At 40.0% G+C, this 23,855-nt stretch overlaps 1 protein-coding gene across 2 annotated transcripts in view; it reads left to right on the top strand.

Moving 5' to 3' along the window:
- Positions 1 to 23,855, top strand: part of cyfip1 (cytoplasmic FMR1 interacting protein 1) — a 67,386-nt gene that overhangs the window by 11,047 nt on the left and 32,484 nt on the right. Inside the window, exons 2-14 of one of the 2 annotated variants that reach the window (XM_056277973.1) lie at positions 1,339 to 1,456; positions 10,912 to 11,001; positions 11,933 to 12,010; positions 12,464 to 12,565; positions 12,666 to 12,847; positions 15,411 to 15,507; positions 16,005 to 16,133; positions 16,283 to 16,387; positions 17,178 to 17,269; positions 19,315 to 19,432; positions 20,258 to 20,380; positions 22,919 to 23,044; positions 23,147 to 23,313. In XM_056277973.1, the coding sequence (XP_056133948.1) occupies positions 1,340 to 1,456; positions 10,912 to 11,001; positions 11,933 to 12,010; positions 12,464 to 12,565; positions 12,666 to 12,847; positions 15,411 to 15,507; positions 16,005 to 16,133; positions 16,283 to 16,387; positions 17,178 to 17,269; positions 19,315 to 19,432; positions 20,258 to 20,380; positions 22,919 to 23,044; positions 23,147 to 23,313 (1,526 nt within the window). In that variant the 5' untranslated portion in view covers position 1,339. Of the gene's footprint in view, positions 1 to 1,335; positions 1,457 to 10,911; positions 11,002 to 11,932; positions 12,011 to 12,463; positions 12,566 to 12,665; positions 12,848 to 15,410; positions 15,508 to 16,004; positions 16,134 to 16,282; positions 16,388 to 17,177; positions 17,270 to 19,314; positions 19,433 to 20,257; positions 20,381 to 22,918; positions 23,045 to 23,146; positions 23,314 to 23,855 lie in introns of both variants that reach the window. The other variant, XM_056277972.1, reaches the window with a different exon arrangement.

The following is a 23,855-nucleotide window of genomic DNA, read 5'->3' as shown; positions in this document are numbered from 1 at the left end:
ATCAGACCAGAGAATCTTGTTTCTCATGGTCTGAGAGTCCTTTAGGTGCTTTCTGGCAAACTCCAAGCGGGCTGTCATGTGCCTTTTACTGAGCAGAGGCTTCCGTCTGGCCACTCTACCATAAAGGCCTGATTGGCAGAGTGCTGCAGAGATGGTTGTCCTTCTGGAAGGTTCTCCCATCTCCACAGAGGAACGCTGGAGCTCTGTCAGAGTGACCATCGGGTTCTTGGTCACCTCCCTGACCAAGGCCCTTCTCCCCCGATTGCTCAGTTTGGCTGGGCGGCCAGCTCTAGGAAGAGTCCTGGTGGATCCAAACTTCTTCCATTTACGAATGATGGAGACCACTGTGCTCTTCGGGACCTTCAAAGCTGTAGACATTTTTTTGTACCCTTCCCCAGATCTGTGCCTCGATACAATCCTGTCTCGGAGGTCCACAGACAATTCCTTTGACTTCATGGCTTGGTTTCTGCTCTGACATGCACTGTCAACAGTGGGACCTTATATAGACAGGTGTGTGCCTTTCCAAATCATGTCCAATCAATTGAATTTACTACAGGTGGACTCCAATCAAGATGTAGAAACATCTCAATGATGATCGGTGGAAACAGGATGAATCTGAGCTCAATTTTGAGTGTCATAGCAAAGGGTGTGAATACTTATGTACATGCAATATTTCAGTTTTTTATTTTTAATACATTTTCAAAAATTTCTACAAAACCTTTTTCGCTTTGTCATTATGGGGTATTGTATGTAGATTGATGAAAAATAAAAGGAATTTAATCAATTTTGGAATAAGGCTGTAACATAATAAAATGTGGGGAAAGTGAAGGGGTGTGAATACTTTCCGGATGCACTGTATATGTAGGCTGAGGCCTGATTACAGCATCACAGGTTTGAATCTGGCCACAGGACCTTTGCTGCATGTCTTCCTCTTCTCTCTTCACCCAGCAATTTCCAGGAATCTCAACTGTCCTGTCGAGCAAAGGCTGAATTGCAAAATAAGTCTTTAAAAAAGGAAATACTAACACTTTTTATGGTATAGGACAGTCTTAGTTAATTGAAAAATTTTTTTTTCTTTCCACAGTTGATAATCGATAATCAAAATTGCAACAAAATAGTAGCCAAGGGCAAAAATCCCACGAATAGGTCTAGAGTATTTTTAGTCTAAATTGAGGTTTTATCATGGAATAGAAAGGGTAGAGTATTAAAAAAAAGAAAAAGCTTTGTTCTGAAATTAAACAGCTGTTTGTCTTCACCACGGGTTCATGTTAACATACTGTGTGTCGTGGTTATTGAGACAACTGCTGTAAAGTTTTAGTTTTTCCACTCTTTCAGCAGTATGACGTCCACAGTGACCTTAGAGGATGCCCTCTCCAATGTGGACCTTCTGGAGGAGCTACCCCTCCCCGACCAGCAGCCCTGCATTGAGCCTCTCCCCTCCTCACTCATGTACCAGGTAAGTACTAATGAGGCCTTCTTGACTCAGATGTATACTTTATCTCTCAAAAATCAATCAAATGGTATTGTCTAGTCCACTATTTTTTTTTTTGAACATGAGTGAAGAAATGATTAAGATATAATACATCATACTGCATTCAACAGATGTCATTCTGTGTGTGAAAACGGCCAAAAAACCAAACAAACCCCCCCCCCCCAACTGTCAACATGCATCCACCTGTGGCCCAGCACATATACACGTATCACACCCACAAATAAATCTGGCTCTATGCTCGGTCAGCAAGGCAGTTTGTTTAGTGATGTTATGGCACAAGGGGACAGTGTTGTAGTCGAGTCACTAAACCTCGAGTCCGAGTCGAGTCTTGGGTCCCCAGTGTCCGAGTCCAAGTCCGAGTCCCCAAAGAAGAGCCCGAGTCGAGCCCGAGTCAAGTCCCCATTACCTGAGTCCGAGTCCGAGTCATCAAGGTTGAGTCTGAGTCGAGTTCCAAGATGGGCTCCAGTGCTCCACTCTGCTACCGTAAAAAAGCTGACATACAAATAAAAAAGGTGCTACATTAGACAAAAATGACACAGTTTCTGTTTCCCATGCTTGCTTTTTGAGGGAGACTCGGCTTTGGAAAATTAACATTATCTATACAAAATTAACTTGGTTCTAATGATATGATTCTGTTGGACTTAACTAACTAGCTACTGACACTGATGGCACACAAATGATCAAGCTAGGTTAGGCATATAACTTGGCTAACGTTGGCTAGCTAGCTAGTTAGCTAATGTTAACTGATCACCAAACATATCATCAACTGATTGCATCACACTTACTTTTCTGGGTGCGTCCTTGACAGATGTCTGTTGAAGTCTGAGGTTGTCCTGGTCTTCTCCCCAATAGTTCGTTTACATATCAAACATGTAGCAGTGCTCTTGCTGGATTTTGATGTAAAATCCATGTAAGCAAAGTGCACAATTCGGGGCGTCTCTTTAGCTATCTTAGCACTTACTGTTACTGAACATGAGGGTATGCACGTGAATCCGCATGTAAGTAGAACACACGTGCCTGCCCTTGCACGAAATTGAATGATGTTACGGTATTAATATAGCCATCAATATCTTATGCCAAATTATTAGGGCCTATTACAAAAAAACTAACAAAAACAAAAAAACAGTCTTTATCAATGAACAAGTCCGAGTCCTCATCTCCAACTTCCGAGTCTGAATGCAGTCAATGCTCGAGTCCAAGTCCGAGTCATCAGTGTTCAAGTCCAACTCGAGTCACGAGTCCTGAAAATCAGAAGTCGAGTCCGATTCCTGGACTCGAGTCTGAGTCCTGGACTCGAGTACTACAACACTGGAAGGGGACAAAACTTAAGCCAAAGCAAGCTCTTCTTCATTTTAGAGTCCTGTATCTACAGCCTGACAGAAGTAGTGTGAACTATGGATTGAGTGGGTGATCAGTGTCATTCACTGTTGCGAGTGCCAGGTGTGTGATGGCTTTGTCGTTCATGTCTGAGAGGTTGGGTGTAGGGGAGTGGATGATCTTAGAGGCAGCATGTGTGATCCTGGTTAACTTTTTTTTTTTTTTACCGCTTTCCTACCTGCAGACACGACCAATTGTGTCTGTAGGGACACCCAACCAAGCCAGAGGTAACACAGGGATTTGAACCGGCGATCCCCATGTTGGTAGGCAACAGAATAGACCGCTCTGCTATCTGGACGCCCCGTTAAGTTTGTTTTTGTTGGAGATGGTCAACATGGTATAGAAACAGAGAACAGTACAGCTTGGGGCCCGTTTCAGAAAGCAGGTTTTACAAACTCTGAGTTTAAACCTTAACTCTGGGTTGACTAACTCAAGAGTTAGTTCGATCAACACGATAAGCGTGTGTGATGAGTACAAAAAGCCATCATCAATGGAGTCCGATACTAAGATTCATCATGGCAACCGGCGAGAAAAAAAGGTCATCCTACTTTACCTCACTGGAGTTAGAAATATTAATGAATGCGTATGCAGAATGAGTATATATATATATATATATAAAAAAAAAGCAATACAGAAGCAGCAGCGCAAAAGAACTTAAGCTGGCGTTGCAGAAAATTGCTGACCGAGTCAATGCTTCAGTATTAATTGAAAAAAAAAGTCTGTTCCATTTATATTCAACATTTATACCATATGTATACGTGTGTGTGTGATTGTGTGTGTGTGTGTGTGTGCGCGTGCACGTGCATGTTTGATATTTATGCAGGTGCAACCCATTAGGCACAAAACATATTTGGCCGTAACTGAAGATGAAATATAAAAATATATATCACACAGGGAAGGTATAATTTCATTACAAGCAATTGTAATGTTGCTTAGCCCAGTGTTTCCCAACCCAGTCCTCAAGGAACCCCTATACTGCAGATTTTCTTTGCAACCCTGAATAGGTACCTGTTTGTAGTTATTCAACCAATAAGCAATGAATTATGTCAGATGTTGCACACTTTGCATAATTAAGTGCTGTGAGATGATTGGTTGAGTAAGTACAAGCAGGGCTACCTATGCAGGGTTGCAATGAAAATCTGTGGGAAAGGGGTTCCTTGAGGACTGGGTTGGGAAACGCTGGCTTAGCCTACCCTACCTCATTAAACAGCATTCAGTGGCTACATTCAACATTAAGTAGCTAGTGAAATTTTCTAAGCAAAAAAAAAAAAAATTCTCAGCCATCCCAACACTGGCAGTATTGTCTATTTGAAAACGACACCTAAATGCCTTAAAACGACTGGGATTTCACTCCTACCTCAAAGGACCATGGGCGGTCAAATTGATGGCCAGTTTTTAAACTCTATATGCTGTCAAGATAAATACCCAGTTTAGATATTAATGCATTGCATATGTTAGTATGTCTGTTAGGAAATGACCGACATCAAAACTAACATTTTAACAACCATAATACTATTTTTAAACAATTTGAACTTCAGAGAGACATGGTCGAACTTGAATAACAAAATTGAAAAAGTGAAAATATTACCTGGAAAGCAAAACGGAAAACACATATTGCTAATCTAACTGTTATGTTTGATAACTTGCGGACTGCAACTTCAGTTCGAACACTTCAATTTTATTGTGCCAGTGCATCACAACTTCAGTTGCTCTCTTTACGTCTTTTTCCACAAACCTATTTTTGGCAGACTGTCGTATAACTGCCATGCTTACCGTGGCAACTAGAGCCATGACTGGTGTGGCTCACACACAACATTTCTCCCCCCCATAAGAAACCACAGAAACAACACAGTTTTGCTTGCACTTTGACTGCCCATAGTCGTAAAGGTAGATCTTTTTTTTTTTATGAACATATTTTATTGGCATTTTAGGAAAACAAACATTTTAGGAACATTTTAGGAAAACATAAAACAATGCATTAACATAAATTGTTCCATTATTGAACCCGCCCAGCCCCCCTTCCTCTACCCCCCTCCCACACACACACACACACAACCACCACTTAGTCTTTTGAGCTCCTTATCTTAGGTCAAGAAAATATGACTATAATAACAAAAATACATTACTGTTAAGAATAATAATAACAATAATAAATGAGGTACATTAGTGTAAAACAAAGAGAACAAGAAAAAAAAATACACACACATACAAGCATAAACGAGAGCAAAGTGTACTGCGTATATGTATGGGCCGTTACAGTGCATAATAAGTTGTTGGGAGATTTGAAGATTTTCAGTGTTCTACCAAACTGTAGGATTTAGCTGTTACATTGTGTTAATCATCTCATCTGGGTAGTCATTCTGGGGAAAGGGAGGTCAGACTCTTAACGTAAGAGATCAGAGGCTGCCAATGACTGTAAAATTTGTCTGTCGAACCTCGTATGGAGAATTTGATCTTTTACAACTCCAAAATAGACATGGTATCACACAGCCAAGAAGTAGGAGATGGGGGTAACGATTTCTTCCATGGTAGAAATATTCTCCGATGGGCTATTACAGAGGTGAATGAGATTATATTGGCTTGCTTTACTGACATGATTTTGCCAGCTTCAGGTATACCAAATATAGCAGTCAGCGGGGATGGTTCTATTGCTTTTTCTAATATTACTGAAATGACTTGAAAGTAAGATTTCCAGTACTCCCCCAGTCTCAGACATGACCAGTACATATGAGTGAGATTACAAGGAGCCTGAGAACATCTGTCACAGGTGTCAGCCATATTCAGATATATCCTGGCAAGTTTAGATTTACTATAGTGTGCCCTGTGAACTATGAGTTGAAATTTTGCACAAGATGAACAAGATTTTATTTCTTTAAGCGCTTTAGCCTACCAATCGTCAGGCATGATAACGGCAATTTCTGTTTCCCATTATGTTCTAATTTTCAGCAAAGCTGAGGGTGTATCTGGAGCTAGGAAGTTATATAAAAACGAGATATGCCGTCTTTATCATTTTTGTCACCGTTAAAAGGTTATCAATTCCCGAAGAGGGTGGGGCGTCTGGAAAAGAAGGTGTGTTTGATTTGAGGAAATGCCAAATTTGGAAGTACCTGAACAGGTCAGATTGCTGTAGGTTGAAGGTATTGCACAACTGAGTGAAGCTGGAAAATGTGCCTTCACTATAAACATCACCAATGGTATTAAGGCCTTGTCTGCCCCAAAAAGAAAATCTGGCATTAATCTTAGCAGGTTTGAACAGTTCATTATTACATATTGGGGTGTTAAGGGGTAGCGTGTTCCAGACACTGTGTTGTTTGATTTGTTGCCAGATTTTCAAAGTGGATATGGCTATCGGATTATCTGTGTATTGTTTGGGTTTAAATCTGTTAGCATGGCATACCAAAGCTTTTAAGGAGGAGGAGTAATATGAATGTGATTCCAGTTGGCACCACTTGGTTTTAGGATAGAAGGCCCAATGTACAATTTTTTGCATGTTGGCTGCCCAGTAGTAAAATTGCAGATTTGGTAATCCCAAACCTCCCTCCGATCTACCCCTCTGTAATAAGGATTTTTGAAGCCTTGGAGATTTATTGCCCTATATAAATGAGGAAAACATAATGTTAATGCTACAAAAAGAAGACCTAGGGAGGAAAAAAAGCAAACATTGTAATAGGTACCAATATCGAGGGACAATATCCATTTTGATACATTGTACTCTCCCTGCCAGTGTGATCTGCAAGCTGTTCCACCTTTGAAGATCTTCTCTGTTGTTCGTACAGAAAAGTTGTTGTTAAATAATAGTGATATAGTATTTTGGGAAATGTTGATTCCTAAATATTTAAAGGTTGTTGGGGAAAGAGTGAATGGCAAATCAGACTGTGTAATATCCCCTGCCAGCTGATTGGTAGGGGGGGGGTCAATTGAGCTTATATCCAGAGAAAGTGCCAAAAGTTTTGAGAGTGACTACGATATATGGAATGACTCTTTTTGGATCTGATACATAAAGTAACAAATCATCTGCATACAGGGATACTTTATGCTCAATTCCTCCCCTCATGATGCGTGGGATGAGTCTGTTGGCCTTAATTGTTATGGATAAAGGCTCGATAGCAATGGCGAAAAGGAGGGGGACATTGGACACCCTTGGCGTGTCCCCCGTGTTAACTGCAAGAATTTTTTTTTCTTTTTCTTTTTGGCCAATTACCCTACTCTTTTTACATCCGGCTTCCCACCCGCAGACACGACCAATTGTGTCTGTAGAGACGTCCGACCAAGCCGAAGGTAACACGGGGATTCGAACCGCCGACCCCCGTGTTGGTAGGCAACGGAATAGACCGCTACGCTACCCAGGCGCCCAACTGGAAGAATTTGGACCTGACAGTATTAGTGCATATGCATGCCTGAGGAGAGGTGTATGGTAAACACACCCAAGAGATAAAACGCTCTCTGAGCCAAATTTTTCGAGGGAAAAGAATAAGTAGTTCCATTCTTTTCGGCATCTAAGGAAATGACAACTTCTGGAACAATTGTTAAGGTTGGAGAGAAGATCACATCAAGAAGCCGTCGCACATTTGTGAATGAGTGACGGTCCTTGATAAACCCTGTTTGGTCTTCGGATATGACAGTGGGTAGAACAGTTTCAAGTCTGCATGGTAAAACTTTGGCAAGTATTTTGACATCCACGTTTAGGAGTGGGATAGGGTGGTATGATGAACATGGGTCTTTTCCTTTTTTAGGTATTAGAGATATGGCAGCTTGTTTGAGAGTCGGCGGTAATGTGCCTTGCAGCAAGGACTCATTAAACATCTCTAACAATAGAGGGGCAGGTTGTTTGGAGCAATGTTTCCCAACCCAGTCCTCAAGGAACCCCTATCCTGCAGATTTTCTTTGCAACCCTGAATAGGTACCTGTTTGTAGTTATTCAACCAATTGGCGATGAATTATGTCAGATGTTGCGCACCTTGCATAATTAAGTGCTGTGAGATGATTGGTTGAGTAAGTATAAGCGGGGCTACCTATGCAGGGTCACAATGAAAATCTGCAGGATAGGGGTTCCTTGAGGACTGGGTTGGGAAACGCTGATTTGGAGAACTTCTTGAGACACTTCCTTCGGTCTGCAAACATCAGCTAAAGAGAGAGAAACTCGAGATTAATTGAAGACAATCGGCCAGCGACAGGTTAGCGTCACATAGTATATTGCCATAGTAACTGACTCAGAGTTGGCTTTGTGAAACCGAAAACCCAGCATTTCCTTCAACTCTGAGTCAGCTAACTCTTGAGTTTTCACTAAACCCGCTTTCTGAAACAAGCCCCAGGATGGGCTGGATTATGCTTTTGCAAAATAACAGGAGGTGGGGGGCAACAAAGTGCTCTGAGCTTACAGATGATGTGGAGTCTTTGCTGGGATCATTTATGGATATTAGTGATGTGTTGATCAAAGCTGAGTTTACTGTCTAAAGTGAGTTCAAGATATTTGAAATTGTTAACCTGTCCTACTGTCTTAATGTGGATGCAGATGGGGTTCAGTCCAATGAGTGGTGTGTTAATGACCAGTTCTTTTGTCTTGTCCATATTCAGGGAGTAGTTGTCTGTGCACCATTGTCTGAAATGAGAAATGGAGTGTTGATCAGTTGTGATGGAGTTATTGTCATTAAGTAGTGCCAGTATGGCAGTATCATCAGAGTAAGTAGTAAGTGGTGATGGGTGAAGGGCTGATACAGCCGTTTGTGTAGAAAAAGGGACTGAGAGGGGGTCCGTGGTGGTGTAGCGGTCTAAGCATTGGCTTTGTGTCAATGCAGTTGCCCACTGGGGACCGGGGTTTGTGCCTCGATCTTGTCAGATCCGACTATGGCCGGACTCGATGAAGCAGCAATAATTGGCATCGCTGTCTTCGGGAGGGGGGCGGAGTCGGCTTGTGTTTGTCACATGAATGCTTCTCTGGGTGTGTCAGAAAAAGCAGTGGTTCAGCCTGGATTCGCCTTGTCACGAAAGTGGTGAGGCGTCTCCTTCGAGACTGCAGGCCGGAGAGATGCAGTTGGCGAACGCATGCAGTACGAGGAGGGTGGGTGTTTGAACTAAAATAGGGCTCTATTGGCCACTAAATTGGGAGAACAAGGGAAAAATCAGAAATAAATTAATTTAAAAAAAAGAAAAAGGGACTGAGGACATATGTAGCCCTGGGGGGCTCCGATAAAGGTGATGATAGTTGATGATGTTACTGTGCCTATTCTTAGAGCCTGTGGTCTGTTGCTAAGGAATCATAAGGATCAACAGTTTTCTGTGGGGGTAGAATACCAAAAATGGAAAACACCCGATGATAGGGATGTGCCCAAAATGGCACTCCTCTCAGTGATGGCTTGTCAAATTCAGTGTGCTCTAACATCTAAATTAGCTTGTTTTTGACAGCAAATATAGGTCCTAAAATTTGTATGTAATAACTAGATTTGGTTCAAGTGACAGATCATGTTTCCGTAGCCCAGCAATGGGACAATGTATGTATGTGTGTGTGTGTGTGTGCGTGTGTGTGTGTGTGTGTGCGCGCGCAAGTGAGTGAGTGAATATACGTAGTTTTTTTATTTTTTATGACCCAGTGTTGGACAATAAGTCAATAGTAGAATGGTGATTCAAATTAGGTTGTGAGGTAAGCTGTGAGAGAAACCAGGAGTTGATTATGGGGGAAATTAGTTTATTTGCACATTTTGCATAGAGCACCAACATTTCTGTATATAATTTCACAAAGATATTTCCTGACAAATTATGTTAAATAATTGTCTTTGAATGTCAATGACTGAGAAATCCACTCTCCACTCACAGTCTATAAAATCTGTGTGAAATTAATATGCTAATTTTTGTTCTTCAGTAGCTACATCAACTAAAATGAAATGATAGATAGATATGATGTTTTATGAGCTTTATAAATTTTTCATGAACTCATGCATTGAGTTATTTCCACAACATTGGAAATATGTTGGCATTCAAAGGCGAGTCATAATCTGACAACGGACACATGAAAACTGTCTTTGATTAGAGGTTGAAGGTGCTGATGATGATTTTGATGAGAAAAATGGAACCTTAAAATATATTAAAATAAATCTTTATTACCATACCATTTATAATATCATTACTTATTGTCTACCATTGTTTACTGTCCTGTCTGTATCTATTGTGCCATATTCACTTTTACCCTATGTTGTAATATGTACCTTCCTGTGCAATATCTTACTTTTACCTTAAAAAGGCCTACTGCTTGTACTTGAATTGGCAACCATGCCATGTCCATATTTTTTTATCAATTTTGTTTTTATCATGTCTTTAATTTTGTTGCATCTTTACTTTTCATAATTGTATGTATGTTGCATATAATAATTATAATATATAATTATATAATATATAATTAACTTATATATTATATATGTATATATACGTGTTATATATATATATATATATATATATATATTAATATTAGAATAATATAGTATATAATATATAATTATACAATAATAGTAATAATTGTATGTTTGTGGAATGAAAACATACTTAGCCAACACAACTGACTCTGACTCTGAAATTTACGTTGTATCTGATTTCATTTGTTATATTCATTGCATTAAGTAATTGACCCCCAGTTGATTACACTTGACCTTTTTGATTTATTTAGTGGACTCATTGTGTGCTGCTGGCAGCAAATGACATCTTCTCACAGCAGCGCCACACTCTTCCTGTTTTATTTTTTTACCTGTGATTAATCTGGGGGCCCCAAAAATAACTTACTGCAACGATTCAAAATGGCTGTCCCTGGTTCTTAAATTGGTACTTCAGCGCATCAATTTGGAAGTCCAGTAGAACTGAATAGATGGCCCTGCTAGTAATGGCTCCGAGTTTTTTTTAATCGCAGTTGGAGATGTGACACCTGACTCTTACTGTTGGGCTTTAGTACTGAGGAAATTGTCAAATACAGATATCCCCTTGACCTTACTTGGAGGCTGATATACCAGTATTGATGTCTATTACAATTTCCTTTAACACCCTTTTCCATCTCTCAACAGCCCAACTTCAACACCAACTTTGAGGACCGTAATGCTTTTGTCACCGGCATCGCCAGATACATTGAACAGGCCACAGTTCATTCTAGCATGGTAAAGTAGGAGGTTATCTCTGGGAAACAGCCTCGTTTGTTTACTTCCTCTAAGGCAGGGATGGGAAACATGATCCAGAAAGAGCCAGTGTGGGTTTAGGTCTTTGTTCCAACCAAGCAGTTACACACCTGAGTCCACAAATCAAGGTCCGTCGGTTGACTAATAGAATTAGATGTGTAACTGCTTGGTGGGAACAAAGACCTGCACCCACACCGGCCCTTTCTGGATCATGTTGCCCATCCCTGCTCTAAGGTGTTCGTTCCTACTGTCACCTCACTTAATGGCAAAGGAAAAAAATCAGAATACGAAAAAGAAAAATTAAACAAAGGATAATTTAGAAAAGGGGCCTGGTGAAGTATATTGTTGAATGAGGTCAACTTGTCCCCCTGTCAGAGCGTTGGGAGTTGTCCATCAAACAGCACACAGAAGCTGGGCCAAGAGACGAGGTTTCCCCAATGGCTCAGGGACAAATGGGTGCTTTGGAGCTGTTCTATCAGGAATAGTTGTGCTTTGTGTCTAATTAGTGAGGGATAATTGCAGTTTTAAAGCTTGGGGTCTGAATCAAACAGCACTTTGTATGCAGCCAGGGCTGTTTTGAAAGCAGTGAAGCGCTACTCTGCTGCCCCCAGAGAATCAGTGTCTCACAATGGAGGCAACAATGCATGCAAGCTTTGTAAAGTGTGTGTGTGTGTGTGTGTGTGTGTGTGTGTGTGTGTGTGTGTGTGTGTGTGTGTGTGTGTGTGTGTGTGTGTGTGTGTGTGTGTGTGTGTGTGTGTGTCTCCATTTGCATGTGTTTAGGATGTATTGTTGTTGGAAAAATGTTGAAATTTTTGAGATTTTTATCTGCGAATGCTTTGTAGGAGCTACAGTGACCTTCAGTCATCTGTTTAAACTTGCTGAGGATATTCTCAAAAAATTTTTTTCTTCATAGAATGAGATGTTGGAGGAGGGGCAGGAGTATGCCATCATGCTCTACACATGGAGAAGCTGTTCACGTGCTATACCACAGGTAACCACTCTGTTTTGTGTGGTTTCCTTGTAGCATTGAGTTGGCTAACCTCAGACGATACCATACATCTTAAACACAAGCTTTATTCTCTTCCTAAAAGCTACTCATTCACCTTAGCTCTGAACAGACTGTATAATTTCATTTTTAAAATGCAGAATAATGTCTCATGTCACAGGCAAAATCCTTGTTTCTTTGTATTATACGATATTTTTGGTTCATTCAGTGTAACAAGGTCTGTGTCAGCCAATAGGATGCCGTCTTGGTGTGTGACGGGAGTTCAAGCAGTTATTTATACTTATTCAATGCAAAAAAAAAAAAAAAAGCATTCATGTAGTGTAAAATATGGCCAGGTTGACATCAACATTTTAGTCTCATCACTGTTCTTCAGCCTGTTCTCAGTTATTCCTCACCCCTGCTGCCCCCCCCCGCTTTTTAAAAAAAAAATTTTTGCAGGTGAAGTGCAATGAGCAGCCCAACAGAGTGGAGATCTATGAGAAGACAGTGGAGGTGCTGGAGCCTGAAGTCACCAAGCTCATGAATTTCATGTACTTTCAGGTAATGCTCTTGGCCGACTTGAGTGGTTTAGATATAATATGATGTAGGGTTTTATGAAATTATTTTCAACCTTTGACCCCTCTTTCCATCTCGCATTTAGCGCACAGCTATTGATCGCTTCTGCGGGGAGGTCCGTCGTCTTTGTCATGCCGAACGCAGGAAGGACTTTGTGTCTGAGGCATACTTGCTCACCCTGGGAAAGTTCATCAACATGTTTGCTGTGCTGGATGAGCTCAAGAACATGAAGTGCAGTGTGAAGAATGACCACTCAGCCTACAAACGGTAATGTTAAGATAGTAAATGAAACCCGCTAGGTGAGCAGGGTCAGGCCCAAATCATCAAGTTACAGACCCCTGGGCACAAATGTTTGGTGGGCCGCTAGCCAACTTGGTTTGGTAATGAGGCTTTTTTTCTTTCTTTAATAAATCAAACATAGTAGACAGACCAGATCTAATTTGTTATGGAGAGCACTGTACCTCACTGGAAAATGAAAAGTAACCCTTGAAAGTAACCATGACAATACAACCTGACTAAAAGCCTTAAATGTATTTTATATTAAAGGGAAAATAAAGCATCCGGAGCGTTTTTGCTCTTTCATAATGATGATACTGTGTTTAAAAGGTGCTATACATGATTTTGAACATTAATATAGCAGCAAACAACTATTTGCTATGTAAATAGATAGTGTAGTAATGGCGTCCTGAGCACAGAATGAAGTCACGCTGCCTCTGTGTGTTGTAATCTCAGCTTCTCTGTTCTTTGGTTTGGAAGCTGGTCAAAAATGAAGACGGGCGCTCCAAATATTCATTTTTTAAATTCCCAAGCCCGACATTGCATAAATTTCGGACATTGCAAATAAGTGTGATACAGATGCTTTGGAAATATTGAATAGTATTATTAAAATTTTTTTTAACAGGGGCGTCCAGGTGGCATGGCAGTCTATTCCATTGCCTACCAACACAGGGATTGCTGGTTCGAATCCCGTATTACCTCCGGCTTGGTTGGGCGTCCCTACAGACACAATTGGCAATGTCTGCAGGTGGGAAGCCGGATGTGGGTATGTGTCCTGATCGCTGCACTAGCGCCTCCTCTGGTCGGTTGGGGCGGCGCCTGTTCGGGAGGGAGGGGGAACTGGGTGGAATAGTGTGATCCTTCCACGCACTGTGTCCCCCTGGCGAAACTCCTCACTGTCAGGTGAAAAGAAGCGACTGGTGACTCCACATGTATCGGAGGAGGCATGTGGTAGTAGTCTGCAGCTTTCCCCAGATCAGCAGAGCAGGTGGAGCAGCGACTGGGAGACGGCTTGGAAAATAGGGTAATTGGCTAGATACAATTGGAGAGAAAAAGGGGGAAAAATCCACAAAAAAAAAAACAAAACCCCAAAACATTTTTGACAGTAGAACCTCAACTTGAAACATAACTTAGACACAAACGGCATCAGATGTAGGACCAAACTAGAATTATGCCCAAAGCACCACAGCTGTAAACAAATTACAGGAAACACTTTATCAACCACCCATAATCAAATAATTAAATATTTAAAGACTACAATAAGTAAATTCGATGTGTACTAACCAGGAGTGTCTATAAGGTAAATGTTTCTGAAGTCAACTGGTGGCGATTCTTCAGGATGATTAACCCACACATCAACAGGCAATCTGTGCTGACAATCCTTCGGTCCACAAAGCTTCAACTTCTGTTTATAGTGTGCTGGAGCGCTTGGCTCGAGCTGAGAAATGTAATCGGATGACATGTACCAAAAAACGATAAAACAACTTAAAAGTAAATTATTTGCACGCTAACAAACCACCTCCTCTCATGTTTGCATCTCAGTGTATAAGGGTTGCACCTCCAACACAATGGCGGAGAATTTACATGGAATTGTAGGTAGAGCGTGACTAGGTAAAAGAATATTCCAACTGAACCAAATGAAATAATAGCCAAAAACGCAAAGGGGGTGGGTGTGTGTGTGTTTTGGTTTGGTCTGAGATGCTGGTGCAGAACATTGTATATAGCACCTTTAATTTAAGTTTTCCTCTCTCTCTCACACATGCACACGCACACACACACCTGTTGCTGTCTCTTTCCTCTTGGCTGACTGTCTCTCTACTGTTCTCCTCTGCTCTTCAGGAGCTGTCTCTGTCTTGTCTGTTTGTCATGATCTCCTCTTCCTGTCTCCAGTTGCCCTTAGAATGCCTCCCTGTCCTCTTTTTCTCATTTTCTCTTTCATTTGCTGCACCCACTTCTTAATTCTGTAGCCTGGCTACCTGGCTTCTTTATCCACTTACTTGAGATTCTTTTTTTCTGTCCTCCTGGTGTACATTGTTTCTGTTCCCCCTCTAAGTCAAGTTTAACCGTCGTGGCATGTTTGTGTGTCTGTCTGTGGCTTCACTGAGAGATTTGATAGTCACTTTGACGGCGTAGTGAGAGGGGGGCAGGGATCTGGGTCAAAAGTAATGTAACACAGATGATTGATTTTTGACCTTAATTTTTTTGTTTGTTTGTTTGTTTTTTGTTTTTTTTGTGTGTTGCTTGGGCCCCCAAATACGTAAGGACCCCTGGGCCCGAGCCCAGAATGCCCAGTGGATAATCCAGCCCGGAGACGGGTGGCTGAGGGAGAGAAACCACGCGTGCTCCTAACCTTAATTGACAAAAAGACACTAGATGGCAGTATTAGTCAGCATCCCCAAGGACCTGTTTCTCTGTGTTCTCCATTCCAACACAAAGGCTGCCCACGATCATTAGACTGGTGCAAGGGAAGGCGTAATGTGGCATACTCAATGAATTATCCTTTATTTATCACCCCTAAAGCACTGAAACCTTTCTCACCCTGTCATCCCTCTAGAGCAGCCCAGTTTCTCCGGAAAATGTCTGAACCTGCATCCATTCAGGAGTCTCAGAACTTGTCCATGTTCCTGGCAAACCACAACAAAATCACACAGGTTAGATGGAACAGCTCATGTAAAACAAACTTCTGACTTCATTTTTAGGTTAGCGTGACAAGATCCCTTGACAACTTTTCTCGCAGTATTTTGGTCAGCTGGTCCTACACAGGGGTCCTACACAAGTCTCGAAAAACTGAATGAGTATAGCAAAGGAGTTTGGTAATTTTCAGGGTTTTTTTTTTAAGGCATTTTGGATTTACTTAAAACCCTGTCTTTTAGAGAAGGACATTTTATGTGATTGTAGACCAACTGTTTTGTGCCATATTTGAGTCCATAGACATTTTGTCCAGCGAATATCACTCAACGTCATGTTAATCACTAACCAAAACCGTCAATTAAAATCAGTTAATAAAAAAAAAGGTTTCGGATAAGTGGAATGGACTTTGGAAACGTGTAGGAACCTTGTGATGATGATGATGACAATATTACTATTATTATTTGTAGTAGTAGTAGTGGTATTTCAAGTTGTACTCATAACAGTCTCATTATTTTAGTCTTTGCAGCAGCAGTTGGAAGTTATTAGTGGATATGATGAACTACTAGCAGACATTGTAAACCTGTGTGTCGATTACTATGAGAACAAGATGTACCTCACTCCCAGTGAGAAGCACATGTTGCTTAAGGTAAGCTTTCAATAGCAAGGATGGATTGTTTACCAATAATACTATTGAATTCCCTGTATTTGATCCTGGTCAAACTAAACAATTTACCAGCTAAAAACGGATAGCAGTGGACTTTTTTTGTATTTATAACCCCTGTTCCAATTCCCTAGGTAATGGGTTTTGGCTTGTACCTGATGGATGGAAATAACAGTAACATTTACAAACTAGATGCAAAGAAGAGAATTAACCTGACCAAGATTGACAAATTTTTCAAGGTATGGGGGACATTCTGTGTTCGTGTTTCTCTGTATCATAAGATATAAACACATTTTGCAAAACTGTGCAAAAATTCATTCGAGTATCCTTAATTTGCAGTAGAATTTTTCTCATTTATCTCTTTTAAAGTGGTATTACATGGTACCAGAGAAATTTACTGAAAATATCACCTTATCTGTACTTTTAAACCATATTTGGAGTATGATTCTAAAACCTTATGAACTGCCAATAAATGAAATTAGATAAAATGTAATCAGAAGTGATGCGTGGATGCCATATTGTTTTTGAGAATGAGGTGTTCATCCTAATCTAGTTGAGCTGTAATCAAGAGACCTCAAGTCAGATTTCTGTATTTCTCAGTAGACTTGCTCTAATGGAAAGTTAATGTCCATCTCCCTAAACTGAGCTTTCACCATCATATGAAATTAGATTATTATTATTTTTGCACATTTTTGCTCCTGAAGCAGTCAAAATGGGTTCTTTGAAAGGAGAGAAATTAAGTTTTCTTTTCACCCAAAACAAAATAGCTAATTTTGCAGAACTGTGTAGATCTTGGGGAAAAAGCGCATTTCCACAAATGTAGTTAAGATTTTGTGGCATGAAAAGTGAATGCAAATGACATTGTTACACTGAAATGTTTATCTCCAAAGATCAGATAATCGTTCTTTCATTCATTTTAGCAAATTGCTTAACTCCTTAATTTGTCCAGTGATTTAGATAAATTAGGTAATACTTTCATCATCAAAAAATAACTGCACAATTATCTATTTTTTTTCCTGCTGTTTACAGCAACTCCAGGTGGTTCCACTGTTTGGTGATATGCAAATTGAGCTGTCCAGGTACATCAAGACGAGTGCTCACTTTGAAGAGAACAAATCCAGGTAAGGAAAGTGACCTTCAATTAATTCGGGCTGGTTGTCTTGGCTTGGAGGGGCACTGGTAGTTTAAATTTAATTTTCTAGTAAAGGATTTTCCATTTATTTTCAGAGCTACATAAACAATCTGAGATATGGCTCTTAAATGTGAAGTTGCCTTAGCATTAGAAATTGGTTTTGCGCAAGAAAAGCTAACGCCTTTGAAAAAGATGTGCCTACGTCCTGTCCTTCAAGCACAGCATTTGAATGCATACCTATTTTGTGGATTATGAATACCAATGAACATTGTTTCTGGCACGTTTGGTATGGTGGTGCAGTGCTTGCACTGCTGCCTCACAGCAAAAAGCTCCTGGGTTTTATTCCTGCCAGGGGCAGTGTTGGCACTGGTGAAGTTTGCATGTTTGCATGCAGAAGGAATGTTTCTTTAGCAACCACTCTGCACATGTGAGTGTTTTAGTGTGTAGCTGCAAGACGAATATCTTGCTGCCACATTTTCAATAGCTAATTTGTGGTTTCTATGATTTGGTACACTATTATTCGGGTGAAGTTTGGTGTGTTTATAAGGAATTTTCGTCATGAATGCCAGCAACAAACACTCAAACAGAGGACGTGTATATATATATATACTATATATATATATATATATATAGCGCAACATGGATACAGGAAAAAAGATTTTGATGCATAGCACAAAAGATTTTAATGCATACCTGCTATGCATTAAAATCTTTTTTCCTGTATCCGTGTTGATATATTCCGCTCCTCATTAGTCGAGCACTCAACACCATTGACGGTTTCAGAAAAAAACGTTGTGTATATATATATGTGTATATATATATATATATATATATATATATATCTCAACACAGATACAGGAAAAAAGTTTTAATGCATTGCAGTACAGGCCTGTTTCGTGCGTCGTGCACTCATCAGCTGCAATGCATTAAAACTTTTTCTCCTGTACCTGTTGATATTCTGTTCCTCATTAGTTGAGCACTTATAACACCATTGACGGTTTCAGAAAAAAACGCTATATATATATATATACACACACACACACACACACACACACACACATATACATATATACACACACACACATAGACAGTGTCTATATATGTATACATATATGTATATGTGTGTGTGTGTATATATATATATATATATATATATATATACACACACACACGTAGACACACACACACATATATAATTTTTTCCAACATATACACACATATATGTGTATACATTTTTATATGTGTGTGTGTATATATATATGTGTGTATATATACGTATGTATGTATCTATCTATATATATGTATAAGTGTGTGTGTGTGTGTGTGTGTGTGTGTGTGTGTGTGTGTGTGTGTGTGTGTGTGTGTATGTGTGTATATGTGTGTATATGTGTGTATATATATAAAACTGACCAGTGAGCAGCAGTTGATAACATAGCAATCCTCAAGATATTTTCTCGGAGGAAATAACATACTTTAAAATTAGTCCCATCATATGCTTCCACAGCTGTAACAGAATGTTTCAACAGGTATTGGTTAGTTTTCAGTTCTGTTTAAAGAAAAATTGTGTGAAACATCATTTAGAAAAAAAAACAGATTTGAGTGAGAGAAAGTTAACAAAATTTTCCAAGACCTATTTAAGCATTTGGACCTGCTTGGAAATATTCTCATGAGGAACAAATGTCAAACAGGTCGTATAGTTTCAGTCTTATGTTTATTTCTAAACACTGAAACAAGTCACAGTCTTGTCAGTCTTTCCATGCTCTTGCTTGTCTTACAGAGTCCATAATGCATTTACTATATTTCCATTGCTTGCTCCCTTTCTCTCTCAAAATCAAAACAGCTCTTCATTGCACACAGAAAGTTGAATCAGTTCATCTGGACAAAATGTTTATTGAGAGAAACATTTCATCACTCGTCTACGTTCCTCTCAATAAACGTTGTGTCTAGATGAACTGATACAACTTTCTGTGATTTTCTTACCTGAATTATAGAGCATGCATAAAGACATTCATTGCACAATCTGCCCCCCTCTAGGTGGTCTTGTACATCTACATCCAGCAGCCCTCAGTACAATATCTGTGAGCAGATGATTCAGATCCGGGAGGATCACATGCGTTTCATCTCTGAGCTGGCGCGCTACAGTAACAGTGAGGTCAGTGTGTATTTGGATACGGTAGAAAGTGGGAGATCCATCCAGTTGTATATTACCCATTAATAAGGTGTTAAAATATCTTACAGAGGCTGATACAGACTGCTTAATTTGCGGCAAGCTACAGCAGTGGTTTTTAATCCAGCATCTTTAACTTGCATCTTGCCCACGGATTTCCACATGAACTTGTGAGACCTGAACATACAAGCCTATTTAAATTGAAATGGACTGCATATCTGCCACCTGTCTGGACAGCCTGCCACAGCAACAGCACTCCAATATACCTCAGCCTTAGGGGCCATCACTTATGGGAGGGATGAAAGTAGGGAGATAATCAGCTTTTCAGCAGATGCCTTGTCACAGTGGATTTTCAGGGGTTAGAATTCATCTCAATTCATATGGATATTTGCCACTATGGATATTTGCCACATTGCTTGTGATCATGAGCTGTTAAAGCACTGACAGCAGAATCCCCTTTAGATGGGAAATAAGATGCACTCATCCCATTTTCTGTTGTTTTCCTTCTCCAGTAGTATTTGTGCTCTGTGAAACAGGGGTGTCATTAGGGTATGATATTCTTCATCTCAGCATGCTTAACAACCCTTACAATTTTTTTTAAATGACCTGATTTGAGTGCTTTGAATGGAAAGCTTTGACTAACTTGCCATGTTAGAATTAGTACCTCCTAGAATTATACCATCAATTAGATGTGCAGCTATTGTGAATTGTACATTAGGGTCCAAATCTTTTAAAATCCGGCTGTCACTACAGTAAGCCGTCTGTAGATAAGAGGAGAGTTCAGGAGTGTGTTTCTTTGTTACTGTTCAGGTGGTGACTGGATCAGGACGGCAGGAAGCCCAGAAGACTGACTCAGAGTACAGGAAGCTTTTTGACCTGGCTCTGCAGGGCATGCAGCTGCTCTCTCAGTGGAGTGCTCACGTCATGGAAGTGGTAAGGATGGCTAAATTCTGACTGTGGTGAATATTGATTCTTTTTGAGGATAGCATGCTTTCCATGTAAAGGATTTTGCATACACAAAAACTGGTTAAAGAAGTTTGTATTAAAAGATGGTATTTTCAGTGGCAGCTGCTTACCAAAATTTTTGGTGAAGCAACAACCCAACCAACCCCGCCCTATTATATTTTTAAAACATCCCTCACTGATTTCAAATGAGCAGCCAGAACATCATCATAACGGGAAAACACTTCTACCATCTCTCTGTAGTTTCCTTTATTATCGGATTTTTCACTCTCATCATGCCCCCTAAATGCCTAGTCCTGATGACCCAATGACACTAAATCAATCAACTTTTTCAGAATGTCATGGTTTTTCCAGACCGTGTCGTTATGCTTTGCCAGCTGGAGACGCTTGCCTTCATCAATCAGAGTATCAATGCTCACATTTCACAACAGACTTGATTGTACGCTACACTGACATGCTCCTTTGATTTTTCATGGAAGCTTAACAGATCTGTCAAAATTTCATAGATCCTCAAATCCATCTCTTGCAAACTTTGAAGAACACCCATCTGCTGCAGGAGCACACTTAAACATCACGCAAGGCCAGCAATACAAGCGGTTTCTTAGCACACTCCCCGTTAGCCACTCCACCTAGAACACTTAAAACTCCGACTTACCGAGCCCAGTCTCTGCACCAGCTCGATGGGGGGCTTTGGTCTCCCCTTTGCTTTCACTCCCAGTTTTTCCTCATAAGAGAAAGTGTGAAAAGACTACCATAGGATCCGGCCCACGATGTTTGCATCCATCATAATTCTTTGCAAAAATTGCTAAAGACAGGACAGGAGCTATCTAAGCTAGCAGCTAGCTAGCTAAGCTAGTAAGAACAACTAATGTCGGCCTACAGTACAAGGCTACCACACGAGGTCAAGATCAAAAATGCAAATATAAAGTTGAACAATAAAGATCTGAACAGATTAATATTATAATATTTACAATATTTAAACAAGAACCACCAAAAACTACTATAGTAATCACTAATTTATCTTAGGCTAATCTTTTTTTCTTGCCTTTCTTTATCTTATCTTTCACCACGCTTTCAATACCAAAAGGTATGATGAAAATTGGAGAACAAGTCAATATAGGATCGGAAAGGATTAACTGGTGTTTTCTGATTGGTTAGACAGGTGTCAATCATTTTCAGGTCGAGGAAAGACGAGATTTTAATGCCCACCCACTGCTTCACTGGGTGGGTATTAAAACACGTCATAAACTTTAGTGTTCTCAAAAGGGCGTTAAGAACCGCAGACTAAACACAACGCTAAGCTCCATTCAAACTGAAGAAAGAGTCGTCGTAGTTGCAGAAACATTTATTGGTCACTCCTTCATAATGACATGGAGTGAAAACTGCAGGATAATAAAAATAAAGAGAAGGAAAATTAATGAAGTCTTGTGTTGTTTTTAACAAACTTAGAATTGTACTGGAATTAGTATTACAAAGGCATGAATTACCTTCTATATACTTGTAAATACAACGATTTTAAATCTTAACTTATTAAACACATTTTCATCAAATAACCCTTAATATATGAACTTTAACATGTTATGAAATACAACAATTTACGACATTGATTCATCAGTCCTTGTGTGTAGAAGCGAATGGCTCCATGTACTGACTAATGCATGTGGCTATCCCTGCATTTCCGGCATTTCCTGGTCGTTTGAACAAACAATACAATTCAATACAAAGCATTAGAAAGCAGTAATTAACATTACAAAATAACATGTCTTGTAGACATCACATAAACCATAACTGTCCAATCAACAACATGTAAGGTGCTACGTCAACTTAAATTCACTTACATTGAGTTAGTGAAACAGAACATTCCCGTGTCACCTCAGGAGGACGCTATGTTGCACAATACCCACGACACATTTTTTTTTTAACAGTGACACTTTTTTGTGTGATTCACAGAGGAAATAGCCATGCTAATGAAATGTTGGTATCTAAAAAAGATGTTTTATGTAATATGTGTGTTATGTTTTTTTTGTTTGTTTTTTGGTAAAGCACTGCTTCGCCTGTTGTCTTATAGAAATCTCCTCTGGGTATGTTTGGACATACCTATATTTAAAGTGTTATTGCTTCACTTGTGTACCTTCTTTGTTGTCAACGCAAGGGTTGCAAGGAAACAAACTGAAGGAGATTAACTGATATTAAGGAGACCAACTGAAATGCAACATTTATGCCTAGAATTTTTCAATTTAGAATAGAATTAATCTTTGCTGTCTCATGGTGAATTTTAGTCAGGCATTTTACTTGGCTGCCAGGGGAACCAATTTTTTTCCATCTGAGTCCAGTACCCAGCAAAGCATTTTTTATAAATTGAAGAAAAATGTCAGCAATTTTTTTGTTTTCAGGGTAATTAGCCTTGTTCAATAGTACCTCAAAGAATTGGCCAGGTCTCCTTCATTCTTTAGGGTTTCGGGCCACATATTTTGTTTTTATGACTTTCTTTGTTCACTTTCTGTGCAGTATTCCTGGAAGCTGGTGCATCCAACAGACAAGTACTCCAACAAGGAATGCCCAGATAATGCTGAAGAGTATGAGAGAGCTACCAGATACAATTACACTAGCGAGGAGAAGTTTGCCCTTGTGGAGGTCACTCATCTTTTTCCTGGACCTGTCATGCTGTCACTTCAACAATTCTTTTTCTCTTAATATGTTCACTCTCCCGCTGATTGCATGTTGTGCTCCTGGCAGGTGATGGCCATGATAAAAGGTTTGCAGGTGTTGATGGGGCGAATGGAGAGCGTGTTCAATCATGCCATCCGTCATACCATCTACTCAGCCCTGCAGGACTTTGCCCAGGTCACCCTGCGAGACCCACTGCGCCAGGCCATCAAGAAGAAGAAGAATGTCATCCAGAGGTATAGACCATACTGTTGTACCATTGTACTATTTTGGAAGCTTTAAGAGAGGATTCTTCAACTTTGTCATTGTTGTTTACTGGGAAAAATTGATATTCTGTGAGCAGGTGGAACAAAATGCACTTTATTTAGTTTAGATGTTATGGTTCACCGTTTTTTCTGCATATCTGTCAGAAAGCTTTTGTTCCACATGACTAGCTTTGTTGCTAAGTGTTCCTACAGAAATCTGTATTTTATAATCGATGTCACCCTGCTGAGTTGCTACGGCCTTGCGGCAATGTGTGTCTGTGACAGCAATGTTTTCTGCATTGGCTTTTCCCACTAATAAATCACAAAGCAATATGTTTGCTACAATGGGGACGTATTAAACTCCCTCCCACACAAAAACCATGCCTGCAGTTGACCATGAATGTGTCACAAAGGAGTGCTTATTGTCAAATTCAGTTGCTCTTATTTGATCTTACATAATATGAATATTTCTTTACCCCCTGAAATTAGCTGTTAGTATTGCTGGTGTGTGTGTGTGTGTGTGTGTGTGTGTG

Source organism: Lampris incognitus, chromosome 3 (genome assembly GCF_029633865.1).
Source record: "Lampris incognitus isolate fLamInc1 chromosome 3, fLamInc1.hap2, whole genome shotgun sequence".
NCBI classification, from domain to species: Eukaryota; Metazoa; Chordata; class Actinopteri; order Lampriformes; family Lampridae; genus Lampris; species Lampris incognitus.
The sequence above is the reverse complement of the archived record's forward strand: the minus strand, read 5'-3'. Positions and strand labels throughout refer to the sequence as shown.